Here is a 25,646-nt window from a genome sequence, read left to right as displayed (position 1 = left end):
TCAACAACAATCACCCTCCCAGAAACTCTCAGAGTGAAGCTTGATCAAGTATCTAGGCACTTCGTGGTCCCTTAAAATTGCTACGTAAAATTAACCATCATAAATCTACCCCTTGTCAACTTGACACCTACACACACGTCCTTAGTCCGCTACTCTTAATCTCCAAATGAAGTTGATAATGAGGCCTTGTTCAGAGCTATCATGATACAATTAATTATCCCGTGTAAAATTAAAAGCACACCAACACGTTCCACATAAGGAGGGCTATAGAACAATTTTCACTCTCCTCATATCTCAGAACTCAAACCCTGTGAGGTCAATGCAGTCAACATGTCCCGTGTTTTAACAGATAGATGACAAAGGACTGAGAGAGGAGAGGAAACGGAAACGAAACTTTTGTTACACACACACACACAGATCAGGTCGGGTAAAAGTCAAGGAAGACATTTTCTTGTGACGATGCAGTCCTTATTTTTGTAATCAATCTGATGGTCGTAGTTAGGATTTACAACACTTTCTTCCACTTCCTGTTCTAAATTCCCCAAGTTCTCAGCCGGCATTCCTGTGGATCATGGCTGCTTGGGGTAGGATGATCAGAAAGTTTCATTTCTGAAGGTTCCAGACCATTGACATTCGTGCCTAGATTGGGTGCAGAAGTTTCCTAAGGACCTTAGTAACATGAGAAGGGTCAGCATCTCTCTTCCTTCTTCCCTTGCTCTTGACCTAGAGTCAGAGGAAGCCTTGAGTAGCCATGTGATGGTCTTAATTTCTTGCTTAACTGAGTCACCACTGTGTCTTTACTGAAAGCATTTGTCCTTTTGGGTCTTCTAAACTAGCTAAACACAAAGCAGGAACAGTATGCACACATTTTGCTGGTGGGTCACTAGGCAAAACTATGAACTGTGCCTTCCTATGATCTTCATTTGATTCCCAAACCTTGATGAAGATTATGTCTTCCAGGCCCTCATGGCATGAAAGCCCACTCTGTCTCTTTCAGCCTTTGTATCCTCTATAGTATTCAAGGCAGGAAGCCTTTCCAGCTCATTTACCAGGGCCACCTTTGGTCTTGGAAACTACCTCAGTGATGCTCTGCCTCCTCTTTGGCCAACTAGTCCTGGGCCTATGCTGGCTTCACTTGATGTCACAGTGTGTTCTTGGTACCACTAGAGACCAATTTTTTTCCCCTTTAGACTGATCAGGTCTGGGAGGAGGGTCCTATTTGCTTGTTGCTATGCTTTATTTTTGCAAGGAAGCTAGACAATGATAATTTCTATGGAAATCAACCCCTCCCCAGCCTATTTCACCAAAAATACACATCTGTGTGGCTTCTAGGGTGCTGTGCTCCAGTGAAGAACATTAGGAGATGGTTCTTATGGTCCATACTCTGCCAGTTGTGTGGTGGTGTTGAATTCACTCTAGGAACAGAAGAAATTCTGAGCTTCCCAGGTGACAGCCCATTTATACGCACTGATTTGTGGAGCCTCATAAAAAGCCTTGGAAAGAAGCCCCCCACTTATCAGCAGTTTCACCTTCCATGCTTTTGACTACTCATGGTCAACCACGGTCTGAAAACACTAAGCAGGAAACTGCATACTTTAAGAGCGATGTGCCTTCCTCGAAGGTGTATATAAGGAGACAGGGTGTGCGTGTGTGTGTCTGGGGTCTGCAACTGCTCGTGATTTCACACATCCACTGGAACCCTGGGGCATATTCTCTGCAGAAATGGGGGGGGGGCTTTGGAGGTAGAAAAGATAGATAGTTGGTTGACTCTGCCTTATAAAAAGGTATCCTAAGACAAGAATATAGTTAAGCCATGTGTGCTCATCACAAGAGACTGAAAATCCTGGGAGCTAGAGAAATGTCTTAGTGGGTAGAGGGCTTGCTGCACAGATGTGAGGGCCTGGATTCCATTTCTAGTATTCACATAAAAGCCAGGAGCATTAGGGTACACCTGTCATCCCAGCACTGGGGAGGTGGAAAGGAGAGGGCGCCCTGGCCCACTGGGCAGCCAGTCTACCTAATAGGATGAGCTCCAGGTCCAGAAAAAGACCCTATTTCCAAAACATATGCTGGAGATCAGTCAAGAAAGACAGCTGACATTGGCCTCTGGACGATGATGTGTACCTATGTGCACACATGCATAAACGCACACACACACACCTGGTACCCTACTTCAGTTGTTCAAAGATGTGTCCCCTGTTCACTCAGCAAAGGAGATGCCCAGAGCATGAGCTTGCAGGCACCTTAGACATTTCTACCTGGGCCCTGCTACAGGGCAAGGGATGGAGAATGGAGGAGACAGGGAAATGGTATCCAGAAGAATTCTTGGAGATTGGCATTTGCTGCCGCCTTGCTCGTGGCAGAGGTCTCACCACAAAACTTCACCTTCAGCATGGTGTGACTTCCGTTCAAGTACAGGGGACCCTCGGTTCAACATCTTCATGTTTCTGCTGCCCCCCCCCCGCTCATTTTCCCTTCGATACAGATTGGTGAGGTGGGGTAGGGGAGAACATGTTTAATTGCTGCTTTATTGCGTGTTTACGCACCAAAGCCAGGTACTGAGTATTTCCACGGGAGCCGAAAGCCTCCCACATCATTTCACTGAGAAGGTGCGTGCATGTGTGTGGCCTCTAAGGTGCAATTTTACATCCTGTCTGCTGGCCAGCTTTCCTCCTTATCTTTAAGTCATCCCATGCTCCCCTTCTCCTATCTGAAAGAAGCTTTCCAGGTAGATTGAACGCCCCCTCCCCCCCAGAGAAATAATCACTCACCCTCAGACATGCTCTGAGGCTCTGACCCTGGAGATGTCGGTGAAGGATTGCTCTGCTGATGTAGAATTGATAGATAGAAGAACCCAAGTAGGGAGATGCCAGTAACACAGGCAGTGAGGGGATGCTGAGCACCTACTGAAGGGAAGGAGGCTGGGTTATAATTACTCTGGGACTTTAAGCAAAATTGCTTCGTCTCTCCCATCTGTGCTCTGTCATCTGTAAATGAAGGGGTAGGACCAGCCCCTTCCAGCTCTAATTCCAAGCCTCCACTTACTACACAGAAACCCTGCAATGCCTCCATGCTGGCTACACCTCTCCTAGAATCTTGATCTTTTCCTAGTCTCTAGGATAATTTTTATGTCTGTGCTAGACAGTGTCTCTGCTAGGACTATGCTTTATGAGCTAGAGACAAAAAAAAAATCCACCACTTATTAGCTGAGTGATGGGTAGGTCTCTTCATCACTTTCAACTCTATCTCCTCACCTACTGTGTCCTACTTTAATTTCTGTTGCAACTTCGGAGGGAAAAGATTTATTCAGCTTTCAACTCCAGATTACAGCCCATCACTGAGGGGAAGTCAAGGCAGGACTCGGGCAGTTAGTCACATGCCCATCAACAGTAAGAGCAAAGAGGAGTGAATCTTTGCAGGCCCACTTGCTTGATGGCTTGCCCACCCTCAGCTAGGTTTCTCTGTTCAGGGTACTCTTGCTTAGGGAATGGTGCTGCCCACAAGAGACTGTACCTTCCTACATCAATTAACAATCAAAACATGCTCCCAGAACAACCTGATCTGGGTAATTCTTGATTAAAAACCTCTCTTCACGGGCAGTTCAAAGTTGTGTCAAGTTTAAAATTAAAACTAACCAGCACGAACAAGATCATTAATACTTTCCCTGTCTATACCACATAGAGTAGTTGTAAGGATCAGTGGCAACAATAATATGAACCTAAAAACTGTATGTTAATATAAAGCAGAAGGCTTTTTTTTTTTAATGGTTTTCTAAGACAGGGTTTCTCTATGTAACTGCCCTGGCTGTCCTGGAACTTTCTTTGTAGGCTGGGCTGGCCTCGAACTCACAGAGATCCGACTGCCACTGCCTCCCAAGTGCTGGGATTAAAGGTGTGTGCCACCACACCCTGCTTATCATAAGGCATGTTTTAAAAAGTGAAATTATTGATGACATAGACTCCTTCTCCTATTCACAAATGTCTAACAGTCCATGGGTTCTGGAGGGCACTCTGGAAGTGTTTGCTCAGTGAATGAATAAATGGAAGTATGAGCACAAGGTAGATGCCAAATGTTCAGAGGACTTGAACTTGCAAACTTGTTCCATAAGTACCACATGCTATGTCATGCTGTAACCCATAAGGATCCAGGAGCTGACGTGCTAAGAAGGGAACAAGGCTGACAAGGTGGCTCAGCTGGCTGAGGTTCCTGCTGCCAACTCCAATAACTTGAGTTCAATTGCTGGGACCTGAAAAAGTGGAAAGAGAAACAGACTCCAGCAGTTGTCCTCTGACCTCCAAACACGTGCTCACACACATTTAAGCAAATTTCACTACACACACACACACACACACACACACACACACACACACACACGGGTAAAAAAAATGCATTAATAGATGATAGATGATAGATGATAGATTGATAGATAGGTAGATAGATAGAGATGGTTGGATGACAGATAATTTTTTTTAAAGGAAGAAAAAACAGGCTGTCTTGTTCTGTTTGGGCACAGGAGTTTTGTATGCAGGTAGCAGAAGTCAGTCTCTGTGAGCCCCATCTTTGTCTGCCCAGGCTTGTAAAGCTGCTGAGAGTTTCTTTGCTGCCCTAGCCGCACTCTTCCATTTGATGTCTCACCTTGAGAGGAGAAGCAGCAGCAGTTAGCAGGCTAGCATCAGGGAGCTCCTTCTGCCGGGATCTCAGAACCTACCAATGGCTCACTATACCATCGATGGGCAGGATTGTGTCTTAAGATGCTAGAATCTTCTGGCCACTCCTATTTCTTTCGTCTTCCCTAATCCTGAATATGGACCACAGAAACCCACTCTATTTCCCTCAGACATGCAGTCAGTTGTGGCTGGTTCCTAATGAGCCCAAGAGCCTAATTATGGCCTGTAGCTTCCTGAATAATGATGGACCTCCCTCGAACTCCTTACCTCAGCCACCATGCCGGTGTTTGCTTCTTGGCTGCTCAGAGCGGCTTTGAGCCCTCCTCTTCACTGCCCTGTACTCTGCCCACACCAGAGTCTTATTGTTGACAGCTCATTGGAAGCCAATCCTGGTGGAGCCTTGGTTTTATCCTTGCACCATCTTCCTTCCCATTGTGCTAACTTCTGGTTGCTGACTTTGTCCCTGGATGGACTGGGCTCCTCTGGCTCACAATTCTTAAGATCATCTGAGAATCTAAGAAAAGAGCCTTTCCAAGCCCCAGCTCACTATTTTTTTGTAATATACATACCAAAGATAGAATCCAGAACTTTGCAAATGATAGGCAAGCACTATCCAGACTCTATGTAGCACAGGATATCCCAGAACTCCCAATCCTCCTGCTCTGCTTCTCAAGTGCTCCGATTACAGCTGTACAACACCGTGCCTGGTCCTTTCTATTTGTTAGGGACCCCTAAATGCTCTTCAGACAAGGCTTCTGGAGCCCTCCCCTTCCTCCAGACAGCTCCAAACTGGAAGGAAGAGAACCAGGAATCAATCCCTTCGAAGGTTACTGAGAGGTAGAGGTGGTGTCTGTGAAAGGAAGCCTGGTAGAGAGACCCATCACTTGTTCTCCTCCTGCTGCTGTCTAGCACTAACCCAGATTCTCGGGATAGCAGTGGTGGCCACAAGAGTGTGCAGAGAGAAAGAGGCGGCCCTTCTCTTCTGGGTCATCCTCACAATCATGCTTGGGACAGGGAAATGGGTTGTATAATGAAGGCTGAGGCTTCTACCTGAATGAATACCCCAAGCATGATGGGCACACACTCCTTCCCCAGAGAAGAAAGGCCTGGATCTACCCTGGAAAGACATCCAGGCAATGAGTGGTGGGGCAGCGGGCAGAGCAGACTTTTGGCTCTGTCCTTTCTCCTTTGCTGCTGCCTTAAATGCCCTCACAGTGGCTGCTGTGTTCCTCTGCCTCAAGGAGAAGAGGCTCTTTTCAGAAGACAGGGGCCCTGGAGAAAATGGGCCCCAAGGAGAAAGCAAGGTATAGCAGAAAGCCTAGGGGACAGGGCAGAGTGTCCTTGTCATGGTGAGATTTCCCAGACTGAACATGGAGTGTAGTCCCTTCCACCCGAAGTCAAAATGAGTGGAGAACAAGGGGACTTGGAGAAGTCTCTGGAGCAACCTCTGTGTTCATGGCAGGTGGAGGACGAATCCAAAGAAATGTCCAAGAAGGAGCAGGAAAAGAGGCATGAAGCAAGGGCCCACCTAGTCAGGAAGCGGTGGGGGGATCGGAGGAAGGGGATGTAGAGCCACAGGGCACTCTGACATTCAGTTGTTCAATGATGTATTGAGAACAGATTGAGCTCGTTATGTGAAACCAACTCGACTGGGATGGGAAAGGACAGCCCGGCCCTGCTTCATCAGCTACACAGCCTCCCAGGGCCGAATGGCCCTCTGCTTCTCCAAATCTCAGCTGGTCCAGATGCCAGGAGCAGAATAAGGGCAGGCACTGTGATTTTGCCAGTTCCCAGGGAGACCTGCCAGGCTGGGGGAAGTAGGCCCTGTGTGGGCATCAGCTTGGGCCTGTGCTGTGCTGGTAACTGCAACGAGGGACTCTCTGGGAATAAAAGGGCAGGTCCTGTCTCCTGTTTCTCTAGTACCAGGCTGCTACCATCACCCACCAGCTGTCCTCAGCTTGCAACCACCTCTGCTGGCATGCCACGTGAGCTGAGGTGGAGCCGTGTTCCAAGGCAGGCAGTGGCAGGAGCAGACTGGAAGGTTTTTATTGGCTTTAATGGGGCTGACTGTCCAGGCTCTGGTTTCCAGTTTAGGTCATATTCACAGACCTGGTTCCACTTCCACACAGAAACACTTTTGAGAAGGAGATGCAGGGCACAGCAGAGCGTAAGGAGCTCGGAGCAGTTCACATTGGCCAGGGTGAAGGTGACCCAGGGCCATAGACCCAGATTTTGGTAACTTAGAGAGCTCTCAGATTTCAACATTCCATTAACCCTGCCATCAGAGATCCTACTGAGTTCTAGTCTACACTTACAAATCCTTAGAGGGCTAGAGAGATGGCTCAGAGGTTAAGAGCACTGGCTGTTCTTCCAAAGGTCCTGAGTTCAGTTCCCAGCAACTACATGATGGCTCACAACCATCTATAATGGTATCTGGTGCCCTCTTCTGATAATAGACAAATAAATAAATCTTTTTTTTTAAAGAAGCCCTTAGAATTGTACACACACACACACACACACACACACACACACACACAGAGGTAGGACACAGAGACTTGTCCTTGTTGGTCTATTTGTATATGCAGATTTGAGTAGACCTCAGGTTTTGTTCCTTAGTTTTTTGTTCCTTGGTTTTTGAACAATCACGTTAGCCTGGAGATTGACAATTAGGCTAGGCTGGCTAGCCCCCAAACCCAAGAGATCCACATCCCCCCACCCAGAACTAGGCACATGCCACCATACCCAGCATTTTTACACAAGTTTTGGGAATTGAACTCAGATCCTCAAAACAGCAAGCATTTTGTCAGCCAGACCACTCCCCAGCCCACCAGTGGGATTTTAGTTAAAGGAATCGGACTAGATCCCACCTAGCTCAAGAATCTTTGACACTGCATTGCGGAGGGTCTGAGATGCCAGCAGAGCTCTCATGGAGATGTGAGTCAGGCTCTGGGACTCACAGTTCCCACCAGCCCTGCAGCTCACCCACACAGAGACCAGGTCTGCACGGGGCCTTGCCTGCACAGTGGTTGGAGATCTTTTCTCCACACCCGTTGTCCTCGTCTTAGACGATGCTCTGTCTCTTGTGGTCTTAAGGCATTCTGTGCACCCTAGCAGAGGGGTGGATACTCTGTGCCCTGTGTCCTCAGGGTTGGTTCATATCTGAGAACTTGTGTCCGTCACACTGACACAGACAGACAGGAAGCGGGAGGTCTGTTGGTGCTAGTTTTTAAACTCTACTTTATTTTAGGTTCCTTATGCCTCTACCTCCCTTCCACCACCACCACCACCTCCAACCAACACTAGGTATGAAAGAAAGAAGGTTAGAAGGAAGAAAGAGGTTATTTAGATCTCTTTAGACTTAGTTCCAGTTGGTTAGGGTCATAGGGTTCTTTGGGGGTAATGCCAATCTCAGTAGTCAGGATACCTAAGAGTCCAGTAATAGCAAGAGTAAATGGCAGCAGGGCAGTTAAGCAGCCTTCCTCCTCCTCTGCCCATCTCTCAAAGCCCATCAGTCCTCTCTGAGCCTGCACGAGGCTGTTACCAGCTGGCAAAGACCATGCCCCTCACTAGGCAGTTATCAGCTGTGGACAAACTAAAAGCAACTCCATAGTCCACACTTGGGATTAAAACAGAAACATATTTACATAGCGTAACTAAACTAAATTTTTAATGAAATCAAAACTTCCACTACAGAGGCCATTTGGCTCCTAGCATGGCCTCCATCCTGAAAGTCATGTCTCTTTCCACCCCAGGCCTATAATAGAGGCCCTTAGCTTGAGAAGTGGCCCTTCTAACACACCCTGATCTCTCCTGACTGCATACCAGGCTCTGCGCTCAGAGTTAAGATGTGAGAAATGGTTCTTGTTGTCCTTCTGAGAGTCTCTGGAGATACAGAGTTCATGAGACACACATCTAGCGCTGGCTTTCGCTGTCCTGATTTCTCTACGTGTCAGTTACAGGCTCAGAAAGCAGCAGCCTCTGGGGCTCTTAGATGAGGCTGGAATGGGCAGAGTGGACTTCCTGGAGAGGTGGCTCTTTCTTTGGGATGCTTCAGTGAGTTAGGTCTCACCTTACTTTCTTCGCTTTTTTCTCTGTGTTCCTAATTCTACATCTATGATCCTAGAGGCCCAGGAGGTCACATGACATACGGCATGGAGTGAAAACAGTAGTCAAAAGCCATAGGAGGTCTAGATGACCCTAGGGCAGGGTGGGAACATCCTGGCTTCCTGTGACATTTTCCTGACACAGCCCTGCTCCCAGTCCTGCCAAGCTTCTGTCTGAAACTAAGCTGTCTCTCTGCCCACTCTGTCTACAGAAAGCCTCACGAGTGACCTGTCTCTTTTTCTACCCGATCCTAGGTGCCCCCGGCCCTCCAGGACCAAGAGGACTGAAAGGAGATGCAGGCAATAAAGGACCTGTTGGTAACAGAGGACCTAAAGGGGATCCTGGCAGTCTGGGACCCCCAGGACCTCAGGGTCCTCAGGGGCAACCTGGGGAGCAAGGACCTGTGGGAGAGAGAGGGCCAACTGGTCTCCGAGGCTTCCCAGGCCTCAAAGGCTCAAAGGGTAGCTTTGGCACTGGAGGGCCAAGGGGGCAGCCAGGCCCCAAAGGGGATGTGGGACCCCCAGGGCCAGATGGGCCCCCAGGGTCTCCAGGACCTTCAGGGCCTCAGGGAAAGCCAGGGATTTCAGGAAAGACAGGATCACCCGGCCAGCGGGGGGCCACAGGGCCAAAGGGTGAACCAGGAATCCAGGGTCCCCCTGGACTACCTGGGCCTCCAGGTCCACCAGGGAATTAGAGCCCCTTCTGAAAAAGGTCTTTGGCTTAATGCTGCCATGCAGGTTGGAGAGGTGGGTCAGAGAAAGCAGCCAGAAGGATCTACTATCTACAGCCAATCCTTGTTCTTTGATCCTGACGTGAGGTATCTCTTAGAGCTGACTGTGTAGCCTTAAGCTTCCCAATAATGACTGTACCATAAGGAAAACAGCTCACCACACCCCCCCCCACTTTTCTCTGCTGACCAGGGGGGCCTACTGGGTTTTAGGGCTGGTTAGGAGGAAAAGGAAGAAGACCCTCACCCCAACTCTGTCCTGTGACACCGTGCTGAGGAGGTGGCTACCTGGGGAAGAATGTCTTTTAAATCTCTTGCATGGTAACTAGCTCTGGTCTCTGCAATGGCTTAACACCCATGGGAGCCAGTCTAGGAAAAAAAAAATTCAAGGAAACCTTCAGGGCATTATAGATAACTCTCCAGCAAGTCTCTCCCCACAGTCATGGAAACAGAGTCACAGGGAGCTGCCATGCCCCACACAGGGTAGGAGAACTCTGCCTGGCTGGCATCCTCAGGCCCCATGCATGTGTGTGGTGCCCCTGACAAGTTCAGAGGGTTTTTATTCACACGTCTAGAAAATTATTCTCTTCGGTCTTACCTCTGCATCTCAAGAGTGGCATGGAATGAACCCAAGAGGAGTTTCATCAGCAGGCAGAGAGCCTACAGGTCCCAAAACATTCCACTTCTCTGCTATCCATCTCCCAGGAAGACCGCAGGGCTGGAGGTGAAAGGACAAGGCAGGGATGAAGCTTCTCTCTGCAAAGCTACTGCTTGTTCAACATGGACTGCCAGCCCTGTTCCCAGGGGGTTCTCTGTAGTGGCCAAGGAGAAAGAAGCTGATAACAGGGAGGCTCTTGCCTCCTCCTCGTGGCTGACCTATCACAAATGCACACTGACTTCACCCCACTATGACCTAAGATGGCTACAGTTCTTCCCCACATGAGCAGCAAGCTGGACCAGGTGTGGGGAGAGCCTGAACATTACTTCGACGTTACTTCTCGTCTTTCATGAACTTCTTGCATGCACTGGCAGAAAGGGATGCTGGGAAAGGCCTGCATTGTCTTGACTCACTTTCCGCAAAGCTGCCCTGCTCCTTCATACTCCAGAAGATGCAAACACTCCAGCGTAGAGGTTAGAGCTGCCTCTTCCCTTGCCCTGCCTTAGAGACCTATCTTCTTCCTGCTCAAAGCCTCTGTGTCACCTTCCTCCTCAACATCAGTGTGCAACTGGCTTGCACGACCACCCTACCCCTGCTATATAATTGTCCTGTCTACATATATAATACCATGCAACACTGTATCATGACTCAGTAAAGAGCTGTTTCCAGGAGAGATGTTGTCTTGTAGTTTTTGTAACTAACCTGAGAATATGATTCCTTCAGGGATCCATTTCATATTGACCTTCAGAGGGGAATGCCTGTCTAGGATTCTGTTGCAGAATTTGAGAAAGGAAGGCTTTTGGGGGTTCCTAGTGGTTGGCAGTGAAACCCAAATAAAAGTCTAAGGAATTGGGGCTGGAGAGATGGCTCAGTGGTTAAGAGCCGTTGCTGGTCTTCCAAAGGTCCTGGGTTCAATCCCCAGCACCCACATGGCAGCTTACAACTGTCTATAACTCCAGCTCCATGGATTCTGACACCTTCATACCAATGTGCAGAGATAGGAACTCTGGTGGGAGAGGCAAGTCTCTGTGATAAGGCGGGGCATGTTCAGAAGGGTGACACCCAGGCAGTAGCACAAGAACAACAGGAAGGACATGCCAGTCGAGTCACCTCACACTCTTGGACTACAAGCATACCCTCTGAAAGCTTGAACTGCTGATAGGGGAAGAATTAGGCCAGTCCCTGGGATAAAGGAAAGCCCAAGTGAGAGTATCAGCCAGTATCTCTGAGTTAAATTCCAGCGAAGTTAGATCTGGGATCAATTCCAAGGAATGAGCTTGGGGGACAAAATGAGAGGCAAGACACAGAAATGTACATATAATAATTACATAACATAATAATTATATATATTATATATATAATTGATTTTAAAACATAAGAGCAAAGCTACAAAAAGGCCTCATATGAGGCCTGGGCTATCATAAGCCAGCCCTTGACTATATGACTTGAGGAAGAACCACTTGATTTAAGGGCACAGACAGAAGGTGGAAACCACTGAACCCACACATGCACCCACGGGGTCTTCTCATGTGAGGGTGCCGCAGGTAAGCCAGAAGCTGTGGAACCAGAAGGCCGGCTAATCCTGTGGTTACTGGGAGAAGACATAAAACACTGCCTTCTTTCCACCAGATATCTGGCTGCTCTCTCATCTTCCCATCACTCAGTGGCTACCTGTTTCTCCTCTCTGCATCTGCCTCCTTTCCCCAACAGCCACCAACGGGCCTAGCCCTTCGGCTATAAATCCTAGATTCTAAGCGAAAATCCCATTGCCAACCCCTTGAGTCAAGAGCTGCCTGACCCCAGGAGTTGTAACAGCAGACAGAAAGAGGGGAGGAGTATGGTAACATGATTCACAGTGAGGTGAACTATCGGCAAGCTAGCAGTGAAATCCAGTGGTCACTGTAGCCACAGGACAGTGTTGCGTGGCTTGATCTGAGAAGACCATTTCTGTTCCTCAGATAACGAGGACAATCGCAGAACAAAGAAACAGCTCCACCCGAGTCCAGCTTGGAGGCTCAATGAGTTCAATTGAAATTACTTACAGGAGCATGAGAAACTTACAGGCAGTTACACCACCAAAGAAACATGCTCTCTCCAGCAATTGTTATCCACTTCCATATCCTCCAGGAAGGACTGAGCCCCTCATGAACCCTGTGAGTCCTCCTTCCGTTTCTTTCTGTAAGAGAATGTTAGGTGGGCCCAACCTTGCAAATGTCACTTATGAGCAATCACAGCTGCTCTGCTCTGATTACAAGGTGGCAATGACCATGTCATGCCCAGAGGCCGGAGGTCCACACCAGACAACACTGACAATGAGAGCAAACAGCAATGGTAGAGTCAGACAGAGGCCACATACCATCTCAGGCACTTCAAGAATAGTAACTCACCATTACTAACAGTAGACGTTGTTACCATTCATAACGTATAATGTTCAATCTCAGCCTCGTAATTGGGGAAACTGGGTTTTGGAGCAATGCATTGACTTCCCTGGGCCACAGACATAACTAGTTTTTCAGACATCTCCATGCGGAGACAGCCCTGGGTAAGCTGTTTAATTGCTCTCTAGTTTCCTCCCATGAGACTGCCGGGAAGATCTTCCAGCCAGTTACTCGGGGTATTTGGTTAGCATCTCTGCCACTAGAAAACCCCAGACTGCAAAACAGAAATTTATTGTCTCACAATTCAAGAGGCTGGGAAGGTCACAATTCAAGAGGCCGGGAAGGTTACAATCAAGGTGCCAGCTCTTCCTGGTTCGCAGGTGAGGATGTGGCACAAAGGCTACATCCTCACCTGACAGATAAGGACTTGGGCTCATCCAGACACAGCCTGAAGCCCAACCCTGTCGTTTCACTTAAGCTTAATGATCCCCTGAAGAGCATGGCTCCAGATAGATAGTCACACTGACTGGATCGTTGCATAAGTCAGTTGAGTACCCAGCAACAGTCTTCCATAGACATCAGCCACCACCCGGGTGGCGACCATTGCCTGGAATCTAAGCTTCGTAAGCTTCATTGGACGCTCACCACCCTCTGCCAATGAACAGTTGGAGTAGGAGGCAGGCCCACTCCCTGCACTGTGAGAGGCCAGCGCCTCTGCCCTTTCTCTCTGTCAACCCTCATCCCTCTCTCCCATGTCATCACACAGTCCTTTAGAGTGCCTGACCTTTTTTTCAATTCTATTGAAATTCCAAAGAGCTGAAGGGGGCTTAGGAACGGGCAGTCCTACCCATGAAGCCTGAACTAAGTGGCATGACTCAGCGTACTATCTTGTGAGATGGAGGCCACCTGTGTAAGAGTGGGATGGGCCACCTGACAGGGTCCATCAGTGGACCTAGAGCTGGGACAGGCTGTACTCCAGCCCTGCTGGATCCTTCTTCCTTGAGGGACCACAGGCCCAGCACTGACACCCTTGAACCTTCAGGTTCTTCTTCAGAAAACAGAGAGTGGGCAGTCTTGACTGCCCTGAGCCTGGAGCTTCACATTTATCTGTCCTAATAAAGCTGTCTTCCTCCCCACCCCAATTCCCCACCCCTTATGCCCCACCCCCCAACCCCACTCTGCTCAATTGCTTCACTGAATCTTACTAGAGCCCAAGATAATAAAGCTTGAATCTTTGTCGACAGGTGATATAGCCCGTGAGATTTCAGCTACACGATTCAAAACATGAACTTTGCTGTTGGTGTGCCTTTAACTCCAAAGTTTACAAAGCCCTGAAATTATTCCTGAGCTTCCCAAGGAGAACACGGGACTTCCTAGAAGCCACATGCCTGAGCCACGGTCTCTCAGGACCTCTGAAAACTCCAGGCTTCTCATACCTCCCTGGCAAACCCTCCCTCCTTTCTGCAGAACAGGACAGGGCTGGGCAGACCTCTTGCCCTTCCCCCAGCTGTTCTCCTCAGGCTAGGGCTGAGCTGGCAACCCCTTGCTGCACCAACCCTGGATACACCTGTCAAAACAGAACCACTGGAGAGTCGAGCAAGAGCTGAAAAACATGATCTGACCACACCGAACTTTCCATCAGGGCCAGGCTGCCAAGGGCTGGCTTTTCCCGAAAGCCTTTCCCCCACGGGTGACTGGGCAGCCGCTTGGGGGCTACTCAACTATGCAAGCACAGGCTATTTGGTTTCCTAGCCTTCACCTGTCCACTCCTTTCGTTTTCTTTTAAACTTCCAAGTGCAAGAGCTGTGCTTGATGGGTCAGGAGACATTCAGAGGTGTATGCAATGCCTCCCACTGATTCGGAACCGTGGAGATGGTCGGAGAAGTCGGAGTGGGAGAGAATGAGCACTACAGACCAAGACCTGGGGGAATTTGATGCCTCATAAATTTAAGGTCCGCAGGTGTAGGAGATAAAGGAAGGAACACACTGTCTTTATCTTGTTTCATCTTCATGAGCATGGGTCACTGGCGTGTTCTAGGTCAGAAAACAGAGGCTGGGAAATGGGGGGTAGTTTAAGTGGGGGCTAGAGAGATGGCTCAGTGGTTAAGAGTGCATACTGTTCTCACAGAAGGCATCCAGTTCCCGGCACCCATGTTGGGGGCGGACAACTGCCTGTAACTCCAGCTCCACGTGATCTGATGCCCTCTTCTGACCTCCTTGGGCACCTACCCTTATGATTACATATTTCCACATAGACACATATGCATACACATAATTTTAAAATAAGTAAGTAAATAAATTAGGTGGTTTTGAAAAGATGTCCAGTCAGGCGGATGGAAGTTTTACTTGATATCTTGGTTTTACTGAGATATCACTTCCAGAATGGTGGGTTCGGGAGGTCAGTGAGCTCTGTGTTTTGGAGGAATAAATCCACAGAAAGGAACTTCCTCTAGATCTCAGAGTATGCTAGTGACAAAGCTGTGATGAGGCCACAAATAAAGGACTGCCAGTATCCCCAATTTCAACTGCTTTGTACTAAATCCCAGGAGCAAGGGGCTTGCAGGAGCTGAACTCAGGAAGGGGCTTCCTACCATGAGAGCTGGAAGGCTTCTCAAAGGGAGTCATGCGCTCTCCTCCAGGAAAGCCACCACCCAACCTTGTCAAAGTGCAGACTCAACTCCACCACTGAGAGAGTTGCACTAAACACTGGAACTTATTCTTATAGCGTTTCCTCAATCCCATGCCATCCTTTTAAAAGATCCGTTTGAACACCGCAGACTGAAGCCATCTCCATTGCTTCTGATGGGAAACGGCAGAAGAATCTCCATGGGATGGTTTTACTCAACACTTGTGACCTATGGCTCCTTCTCCAAAAGAAATTCCAGATCCTCGCCATCCCCCAGGACAAGCCTGTCCTAGCCCCAAGTGGTAAACTGGAAGTCACTTGCTCCCCGTTATCCATCACCGTCCTTACTCAAAGAACTCCTTTCTTCTAGACATAGAAACATTCCAGAGTTTAATAGGGAGGTGAGGACTCCAGGGAACATGTTCACACATGGTCAGCTGCCAGCAGCTGCTGCTCCATACGCAGGAGGTACGTGAGAGACAAGCACCAGCTCCTCTTCAGCCTCTCACTCGAGGCTTCTTCCCAAACCTCTGTACAGAGAACAAGAGTCACTAGGGACGGGGGGACATTCTTAATCTTCCTAACACTGAGACTTAAATACAGTTCCTTATGCTGTGGTGACCCCCAACCAGAGAATTATTTTATTGTTACGTCATAACTGTATGAATATAATGTAAATATCTGATATGCATGACATCTGAGGTGCAACCCCCAAAGGCTTGAGGCCCACAGGTTAAGAGCCACTGCTCTACAAAAAGCAATGGTCTCACAGGAGGAAGAATCAGAAGTCAGGGATTGGGGCTGGGCACAGGCTGGAACTGGTCAAGGCACTGGGCAGGAAGATTCTGGGTAGAGAAGGAGCTCATGAATCTGTGGAGATCTCTCCTTGAGCAGTTGATCCTGCAAGGTATGAACCGAGAGAGCTCCGAGCTGATAGACACACTGAGCAAGCACAGTAGTGAGGCACTTTTGGAAATCTGACCAACTCAGCCTTGTGAGCCTCACCAAGCATTCAGCTGAGACAGTAAAAAGGCTGTAACAAAACAAATCCATCTCAGGCGGCTCACAACCCAGAAACTCCAGTTCCAGGGAATCTAACACCTTCTTCTGGTCTCCTTAGGTACCTGCATGAATGTGCCCCCATATGTATGTATGTATGTATGCATGTATGTATGCGTGTGTGTGTGTGTGTGTGTGTTATAGACTCAGTCACACACACATGTACACATAAAATATGTAACTAGCTCTCAAAAATCAGCAACAAGGAAATAACAGGTAGCGGTGATGTGAAATGTTCAGCTACATTTCACTAAGAATACTGCAGTACAAGAAAAGATGGTCGATATCATTAGCAATCAGGGAAATACAAACACTACACATAGACTAGAAAAGTTAAAATTGGCATCACAGCAACCATTGTCAGATATACAGCAATGAGATGCTCAAACAGCACTAGTAGGCTTGTGAAATTATACAAGCACTTCCAAAACAGGTTAATAGCTTTTTGCAAGCTAAACATACAGGCTGAAGAGATGGCTCACATGTTAAGAAGGCTTGCTGTCCTTGTAGAGGACCTGTGTTCAGGTGGCTCTCATCCACCTGAACTCCAGTTCCACAGGATCCAGTGCCCCTTCTGACCTCCACTGGCCCCAGTAATTCACATGGTCCCTGTGCATGTATACAGGCAAACTCTTACACACATAAAAACACATTTTAAAATCTATTTCCGAAGTGAAATATACACCTCCCGTATGCTTTACTCATTCCCTTCTTAGAAACGTATCCAAGAAATAAAATCCTGTACCCCAAAATACTTGCATAAATATTTTAAGTAGAAGGCTAACGCATAAAAGCCAAACCTAAAAAGGAACCAAATGCCCATCATCAGATGAATGGATAAACAAGTTGTGACATATCTGTACAATGAGACAACAGTCAGAAGAGAAAGAAACAAATGCCACTAAACACAAACTCGTAGGTGAATCTAAAAGAAAATGGTGCTGAGTCAAACCATTTGGAAAAAAGAGTACTCGGTGTGTGGCATGGGGGTGTAACCCCATGAGTGTGAAATTCTACACCAAGATAGAAATGAGGTTAGTGGGGTTTACTTGGCCTTGCAGGGTTACATGGTCATTGGAATCTCCCAAACCCTGATTGGGGTAGTGGGTTTATATTCGTCCTGACACACCAGTCATGCATGTAAATGTGTGCATTTTATTGTAGGTAAAGTATATGCCATAGAATTGATTTTTTTTAAACAACTAGGATATTCTCTAGCGTTATAAAAATTGAAAGGATTTTAAAGGTGATGTGCAGGGGAGGATTTTTCTTGTGGGAGCAAAAGTTAGGAGATCCTTTGGGGGAAAAAGTTTGGCTTCTTAGGCAGGTAAACAGGGGCCTACCTATGACTCAGCATTTCCACTCCTAAGTATTTGCCCAAAAGAAACAGGAACAAGCTCCACCAAAAAAAAAAAAAAAAAAAAAAAAAAAAAAAAATCACATTCACAGCGGTTGTCATCATAACTGAAAAAGTAAAACACAAATCTGGAGGGAGTCCACATATGCATCCATTGGAGAAAGAGTAAGTCATGCTATTTGTGTGACAAGGAGCACTATGAAGAAGGGTAAAGAAGAAGAGAAGGAGGAGGGAAGAAATGGAGAAGTGATGGAAAACAAAAAGAGGAAGTATAACAATGAAATAAAAGCAACAACATGAGCAAAACAGCCAAACAAAACATCCCACTACAAAGAAGTCAAACAAAACAAAAATCCAAGACAAAGACAACATGTAACATGGTTCCGCTTGTGTTAGATTTTAGAAAAGGCAAAGATGCTACAAGATGTGGAAATCAGAATCGTCACTACATGTGACGATGGAAACATCAAGGATGCGAACCATCCCTGTGCCAACGGAGCTCTAATTGACACAGCTGTGAGTCCGGTAGAACCTGTCTAATTAGATCCATCATCTATGCCTTCCACTGAGTACAAGCTAAAACTCGCTGTTTAGAAGCAATCATAAGACAGCAACTCACTTCCAAAAAAAAATCATAACAGGAGTTAGTTTAAATAAATATAGAATATATTTTTTGTCAAACTATTTGATAAGGAGACTAGGTTGGAAGCTTAGGAATGTAGCTGAAGCAAGACTTAAAGATAAAATTAGTACCCATAAAATATTGTTTCAGACAAAGAAGAAACGCTAGGATGCCAGCTTAAGAAGTGTGGAAATGTAAACCAGAACACAGTAAATTAGAAAGAAAGAACTCGTAAAGATGTAAAGACTGAAGTTTGGGATTTAATTTGGAGACAGTTTCCTGTATTCTAGGTTGGCCTTGAGCTCACTTCATAGTGGAGGATGGTCTCTAACTGTGATCCTCCTGCCTCCACATCCTGAGTGCTGAGTTTACAAGCATGTGCCACCATGCCCAGTCCGTAAGAAGAAAGTCTGGAATAGACAGGGTCAACAAAGAGTATGGAAATTAAGATGCCCTAGAACAGTGGTTCTCAGCCTTCCTAATGATGTGACCCTTTATACAGTTCCTCATGTCGTGGGGGCTCCCAACCACAAAATCATTTCTTTGCTACGTCTTAACTGTAATTTTGCTACTGTTATGAATTATAATGTAAATATCTGTGCTTTCTGATCATTTTAGGCAATCCCTGTGAAAGGGTCGTTTGACCCCAAAGGGGTCATGACCCATAGGTTGAAAACAGCTGTCCTAGACAATGTTGGCCAGGAAAGGTGTGAAGGCATAAATGGAGAGGGTTAGCATGGAAAAGGTGAAATTAGGAGGAATTGTGAAAATCCAATGCCAATAATTTTGAAAACTCAGATGGAATAAATAAATTTGTAGGAAAATATAACCCACCAAGTAAACTCAAGAAGTAAAAAAAAATCCTAAAAGGTCTGAAAGTGGTAAGTGGTTTAAAATGCTCCCACAAGAGAAAAACAGCAGGTCCGTGGAGAAAGACTCACAGGCAAACCCTCCTAAAACACTCAAAGACAATGTTCCCATCCAACACAAACTCTTCCAAAGAACAGGAAAAGTAGGGCGCAGTTTCCTGGCTTGGTCTATGAGGATAGAAAGAAAATATTTTCCAAAATCAGAAAATAAAATAGATAGATACAAAAACAAGGCTTAGTAAATTGAGGACCTAGAAACAACTTTTACAAAATTGTATCAAATTAAGAATAAATATGTTCGGCCTAATACTTAGTATCTACCAGAAAACAATTATCCCACAACAAATATCTTTCCTAAAGATGAAAAGTTGAAAGCATCCCCTTTAAAAGAGCCAGACATCAGATGTTTCCTGGTAGGACACCATAGCAAACTTGTCACCAAGAAGGCGATTTGCCAAAACAGAAAACAGACCCAACTTATAATTGAGCATCTACAGCATCCTCCAGTTTATAGCCAACACCCAAAGATAGAAATATGTTAAGCCACATCTTCATGCTGTTGAGGTGATAGCCAACCAAACCCAGAGAGATCCAGTTTATTTCTTCAACAAATAAACGGCATGGGAGCTAAGAGGAAAATCTTATACATTAAATAGACTTGAAATTAATCTTCAAATAAAAGTCTATTGAAAAGAAAGAAGTTAAAAAAAGAACAAACACACACACACACCAACAGATGCAAGCTGTTGCCAGAACTTAGACCTTACTTGGAACAAAATAACTTATAAAGGTATTTTTGAGAAAAGTGGAATAAATCTTAACCCAAATTTAATAGGAGACCACATTAAAAGTAGTGTTAGATGTGGTGTTGTATTGTGACTACAGGTTTTAAGTGTCTCTGTGTTTTAGAGATCCATTAGTACTGGTCAACGAAGGAGTTGGATGCAGACATGGAGCTTTAGAAAAGTGATTGGATGGTGATTGGGGCCTCTGCCTTTGTTGATGGATTAATCCGGAGATGGATTTAATTTATTAATTGAAATGTTTTCTACAACATATTTTGATCATATTCTTCCCCTTCCCAACTTCTCTCAGACCCTCCTCACTTCTCTATCCACCCAACTTTAGGTTCTTTCTCTCTTTTTAAAAAACAAAACAAAACAAAAAAAGAAAATCAAAGCTAACAGACTAAAATACAGAAAACTAATAAGACCAACAACAACAACAACAACAAAAAAAAAAACAAAACAAACAAAAACCATACACACATACACAAAAACATGGAGTCTGTTTTGTGTTGGCCAACGAAGGGGCCATGAAGACTGCCCTTGAGTATGGTTGACGTAACCGGTGAGACTCCATTTGAGAAAAATGAGGTTTTTCCTTTCTCAGCAGGAATCAATTTGCAAACAACTTCTTCTTGGTTAGGGGAGGGGCTTTGTGTCCACTTCCCCTTCTCAGTGCTGGCACTTTTTCTGGTTTGAACCTGTGCAGGTCTTGTGTGAGCTGTCACAGTCACTGTGGGTTCATACGTGTGTCAGTCCTGTTGTGCCTAGGAGGGTATGTTTCTGTGGGAGTCCTCCACCACTTGTAGTATTTACAATCTTTTTCCCTGATCTTCCACATAGATCCCTGAACTGAATGGAGGGATTTGAAGTTAACATCCCATTTAGGGCTGAGTTCATGCAAAGGCTCTTGCTCTCTGCACACTATCCGGTTGTGGATCTGTGCTAATTACCTCTACTTCTAGAAGCTTCTCCGATGAGAGTTGATGGTGTACTTACCTATGCAAAATAATAATATGTCATTAGGAGCCATTTTGTTTGGTTGGTTGATTTTGAAACAGGGTTTCTCTGTGTATCAAGCCTTGGCTGTCCTGGACTTGATTTGTAGACCAGGTTGACTTCAAACTCACAGAGATCCACCTGCTTCTGCCTCCCAAGTGCTGGAATTAAAGGCATGTGCCACCATGCCTGGCTAGTCATTTTATTGCTATGTTTCTTTATCAGAACAATGAAAGTAGGTTTCCGCTAGGCTCATGACTGATCTAGTCTCAGGTTCTTGGCCAATTTAGCAGTGTCGTGGATGAGTACTCTCATGGAGTAGGCCTCAAATTCTATTTAAAAAAAAAAGGTGGTTGCTTACTCTTATAACATTTGTGCCACTATTGATTGCACTAGTATATTTTGCAGGTAGCTCTCTGTTGTAGGTCACAGAGTTTGTAGCTGGAAGATGTTGACACTTATTTTTCTCCTCCAGCAATGTAAAACATAACTTCCAGCACTGTGAATGTTAGTAAGCATGGGTGAAGTTTCTAATTGGGCACCAGCTCGATTTCTCCGTGTTCAAAGACATAAGTAAGTTGTGTCTTCAGCAATAAGGGGTTTACCAAGAGGCTATGAAGTGTAACCAATATCCTATGATATTTGATGGAGTATATCATATTGTACCATGTTAGCCAATGACTCAACAAGATGTAACTTCATGTATTTTTTTTTTTTTTTTTTGAGCTAGGCTCTCACTATGTCATTCTGGCTATGTCCTAGAACTCACTATGTAGAACAGGCTGGCCTCAATCTCACAGAGATTCATTTGCTTTTGTCCTCGATGCTAGGGTTAAAGATATGAGTCACCATGGCTGGCTTTCTTGCTGTGTTTTAAATTTAAATCAACTATGATATGTAGGGGTAATAGAATTATGACAAGTAGTGTCTCAAGAGGAAGCATGTCACTGGGGTCATTCTGCGTAATAGCTTCGCTTTCAATCTGACTAGATTTGGAATCTTAGTGTGTCTCCGAGGGTGTTCCCAGGGAGGGTGGAAAACTCGCCTGAATAAGGACTGCGCCATTAGAAAGACTGAGGTCCAAATAACAAATAACAGAGAGGAAAAGAAAGAAAACAACTGAATACCAGTATCTGTCTCCCTCTGCTTCCTGACTGTAGATACGTGTCCACTGCCTCCTGCTCCCTCCACCATGCCCTTCCAACTTGCCAATGGAGACTGTACTCCCAAACAGTGATCCAGAATAAACTCTCTCTTCGTGCTGACGTTGTCAGGTATCTTTGCCACAGCAAAACGAGAAAAGTAACAGATAAACCCTGGGAAGACGTGTTTGTCCCTTGCTCCTTCGTGCAGCACTCCCTACTTCCTGGCAGCCACGAGGAAAGAAGCCTTCCTCCACCATGCCCCTCTCCCAGCCCAGGAATACACTGCAGGGTGACTGTGGACAGAAACCTCCTGATCCCTAAGCCAGGGGGAGGTTTTCTTTCTTTAAATGCTTTGTCTTAGGTATTATGTCACAGCAATGAAAAACCGACCGACATAATGCCTGACAGGTTAAGAGGGAGCATGACGCGATGGCTGGGGTTCATCTTAAAGCACTCCATGAGGAAAGACAAGCAAGTTAAAATTGGCAGAACATTCATAATTGCAAAGCTGGGTGGCAAGCCCATGGGGATTGGTTAACTGACCTGCTCTGTCTTTGAGTTTGTTTAAACTCTTCCATAATGAAACTCAAAAGATGAGAGAGGAATGGCGTGAAAGCGAGAGCTACAACATAGGCTATTCTGAAAAGAATAGCTGCCCTCCTCCTTTGCCATCCTGAAGCCCCAGAGGACCAGGCTGCTTGCTAATTAACTGTCTCCAGTCCTCGCCCTGTGCTTTTCTCATGTCCTCCCGGGATGCTTTTCCTTTCTATTACCGGAGTTCACCTCCAATGATTCCTGTAGCAGATAGTTGTTGTACTGGTTTGCCAAGCATCCTTTCCCTCCACTTCAGGGATTAGCACCCCTGTTCTGCGGATAAACACTTTTAATAACACCATGTGGTTCACATAGGACTGACCTCACCACCCACATCTCCTCTGGGGCATAACAAGTGACTCAGGTCTGGCTGGTGATAATGCCACAATGACTGCAGCAACGGGCAGGTTGCCAAGGCTACCCATGAGCAGCAGATTATCTCCGAGACTTACTGGCAGTCTCGGATAAAAGGCACTTTTCCCTAATGGTTTATTAATTAATTCAGAAGGTGAGAGCCTGGATTCCTTGAGGCTATTTGCCTCAGTGCGTGAACACATGCTGCCCAAGTCAGAAGCCACCACCATAGAGCAGTGGCCCGGATATTGGTGCTTAACATAATCATACAGACACCCAAACTGGCCTCCACCTCAGTCCTCCAGTATATTCATTCATAAAGGACCCCTTTGCCTGAAAGAGGATGGACGGGTAGAACAACAAAGATGGGGTAGAACAGAGGGGAAAAGATGATGGTGGTGATGGTGATGATGATGATGATGATGACCGTAACAACAGAAAGAGGAAGAAATGACAGAATAGAAAGACGGACAGAAGAAGAGATGGAGGAAGAGGGAGAATTTACCTTTGGAGACCAAGAACAGGACAACCAGAGTACCAACCACCAGGACTGTATTTGTCAATGGAAGGGATGCCCTGCAAATTTCAGAGACGGAGAAGAAAGGAATGGTAAAGGATTCCAAGGGTCCAACTGCTGTTCGGAGATGCTTCTCCGCCTCTTACTTTCCACAGAGCTGTGTTAATCCAGGCAGTATCTTCCCGTGGCAAGTTCTCATGGACAGAAACTGAATGCACCTGGTTTCTGTGTGGTTACCATGCACAGTCAGGAGATCTTACCCCATTATGTCTTAGTTACTTTTGCTTCACGGTGACAAAATACCTGACAGAAACCATTCCCAGGAAGACAGGCTCATTCTAGAACACAGTTTCAGGGGGTTTCGTCCACCATTGCACGGCAGAGCAGCCGGGCTCGTGGTGTCAAGAGCGGGTGGGAGACATCCCAGAAGATGGGGAAGGAGAGCTGAGACACTAGTTAGGACCCTCCAGTCCTGCCTTTAGAGGCCTACTTCTACCAGGCTGGCCCAGCCTCATGAAACTTTCACAGCCTTCAGAATAATGCTACCAGCTGCTCAACAAGTGTTCAAAACAGGGACCTGCGGGGGCCTTTTAGATTTAAACCATTGTTTTGGTCTTCCCACAGTCCATCTGGCTCCTCATTAGCTCACTGGAGGGCTGACAAAATGGCTGGCTTATCAGGTACAGGTGCTTGCCACCATGCCTGATGACGTGAGTTTGATTCTCAGGACCCACACGGTGGAAAGAGAGAACTCCTACAAGTTGTCTGCTGACCTCCACACACGCACCATGGTAATCACTTGAGCACCCATACTGATGAATGAATGAACGAACGAATGAATTACTGATTTTTAAAAAGAATTTAAATAACTCTGGGAAGAGGCAACCCCTCTTCCCTTCTAGAACCTAGAAGCAGAATGAGACTTCAGCCTAGGATGGGGGCACAGAGAAACTGTATCCTTGGGTTCTAGGTTCGAATCTCAGCTCTGACCATGTGGTCATTGAGGGATATGACTGAGATGATAAATGTGCACACACTTCCGAGTCTTACTCTTTCTATCCTCCTACTGCAGGTTTCATGGACCAGACCGAGACCACCAGCCTTGTGTGTAAAGTGTTTTTCCCACTGAGCCATCTTGCCAGCTTGAATCCACACATTTTGCAGGGCTCCCAGGCTGTGCTTGCTGAGGACCTGCTGCTCTGCGGACTTCTCCATCCTCTCTGTCTTCCAGTGTCGTCTCTTCTTTTCTGAAACATGTCACCTGCCTGGTCTTTCTCATGTGGGTCCAGCAGGTACCATCCTCAGAGAACAAACATAAACGAATGTCCTAGACTACTCTTCTTCCCTATGACCTTCGCATGGCTGCCTCCTTCCCAGCCTTCAGAACTATTCAAAAGCCAGCTTCTCCTTCGAAGGGGTCTCCCTGATCACCCTTCCTAAAATGGAGAAATTATTTAGTATGGGGGTGCTGGCTTTAGATGAAGCGTGTTTCACATGAATGAGGAGTACTTTTCACGTGTAGCTGGCACCATAGTGATGTGAGCACACAAGCACTCTGCTGACAAGCTGTAAGATATCTGGGGGGCGTCTCTCCCTCTGCAGACTCGGGAGAGATGTTTGGTCTGTGTGAGCTGAAGCGGAGAAGATATGATCCCAGCTAGCAGTCTCAGGGAATTCTTGTGTTACCCTGCTGCCTGATTGCCCCTCAGCCCCTCAGCCCCAGATTCAGTCCTCCACTCTGTACCCTCTTTACTGTGCTGGCCAAGAACTCTTCCTGAGCCCAACTGCATCCCTCCTGCCTAGTTGGCTCTGCCGTTTAAATGCAGAGCACAGTCCTGGAGTTCAGAAAGAGCTTCACCTCTTCCCCCATCTGCTTGCTGCTTGCTGCTGGCCACAGGACAGGGTTCCCACCTGTGAGCCCTTCCCAGCCTCCCACTTCATTCCATAAGCACAGTAGCAGTTCCTTCCCTTGGCAGTCAAGGAACCCAGCTTAGTTTCCCCAAGACAATCATGTGTGCACCCTGCCCCCGTTGAAAACCCTAACACCAGCCTCTTTTTAGATGCCCAGAACTCCTTCTCCAAGATCAGAGGCACCAGAACTGAGACCCCTCTTCAGACAGCTCTCCTTCTGCTCAGGGGGGCCCTCCTCAATGTTTCTTAATTTTGACAATGCAGACTTTTCCCC

General features: G+C 46.5%; 1 protein-coding gene across 1 annotated transcript in view; it reads left to right on the top strand.

Moving 5' to 3' along the window:
- The window catches only part of Scara3 (scavenger receptor class A member 3), a 31,951-nt gene extending 21,124 nt beyond the window's left edge, over positions 1-10,827 (top strand). The window contains exon 6 of the mRNA XM_021654504.2: positions 9,026-10,827. Within this exon, the coding sequence (XP_021510179.1) occupies positions 9,026-9,465 (440 nt within the window). The 3' untranslated portion in view covers positions 9,466-10,827. The remainder of the gene's footprint in view (positions 1-9,025) is intronic.
- The last annotated feature ends 14,819 nt before the right edge of the window (positions 10,828-25,646 follow it).

The sequence above is a fragment of the Meriones unguiculatus genome, chromosome 9, assembly GCF_030254825.1.
Source record: "Meriones unguiculatus strain TT.TT164.6M chromosome 9, Bangor_MerUng_6.1, whole genome shotgun sequence".
NCBI lineage: Eukaryota > Metazoa > Chordata > Mammalia > Rodentia > Muridae > Meriones > Meriones unguiculatus.
This window is presented reverse-complemented; position numbering and strand designations above follow the sequence as displayed.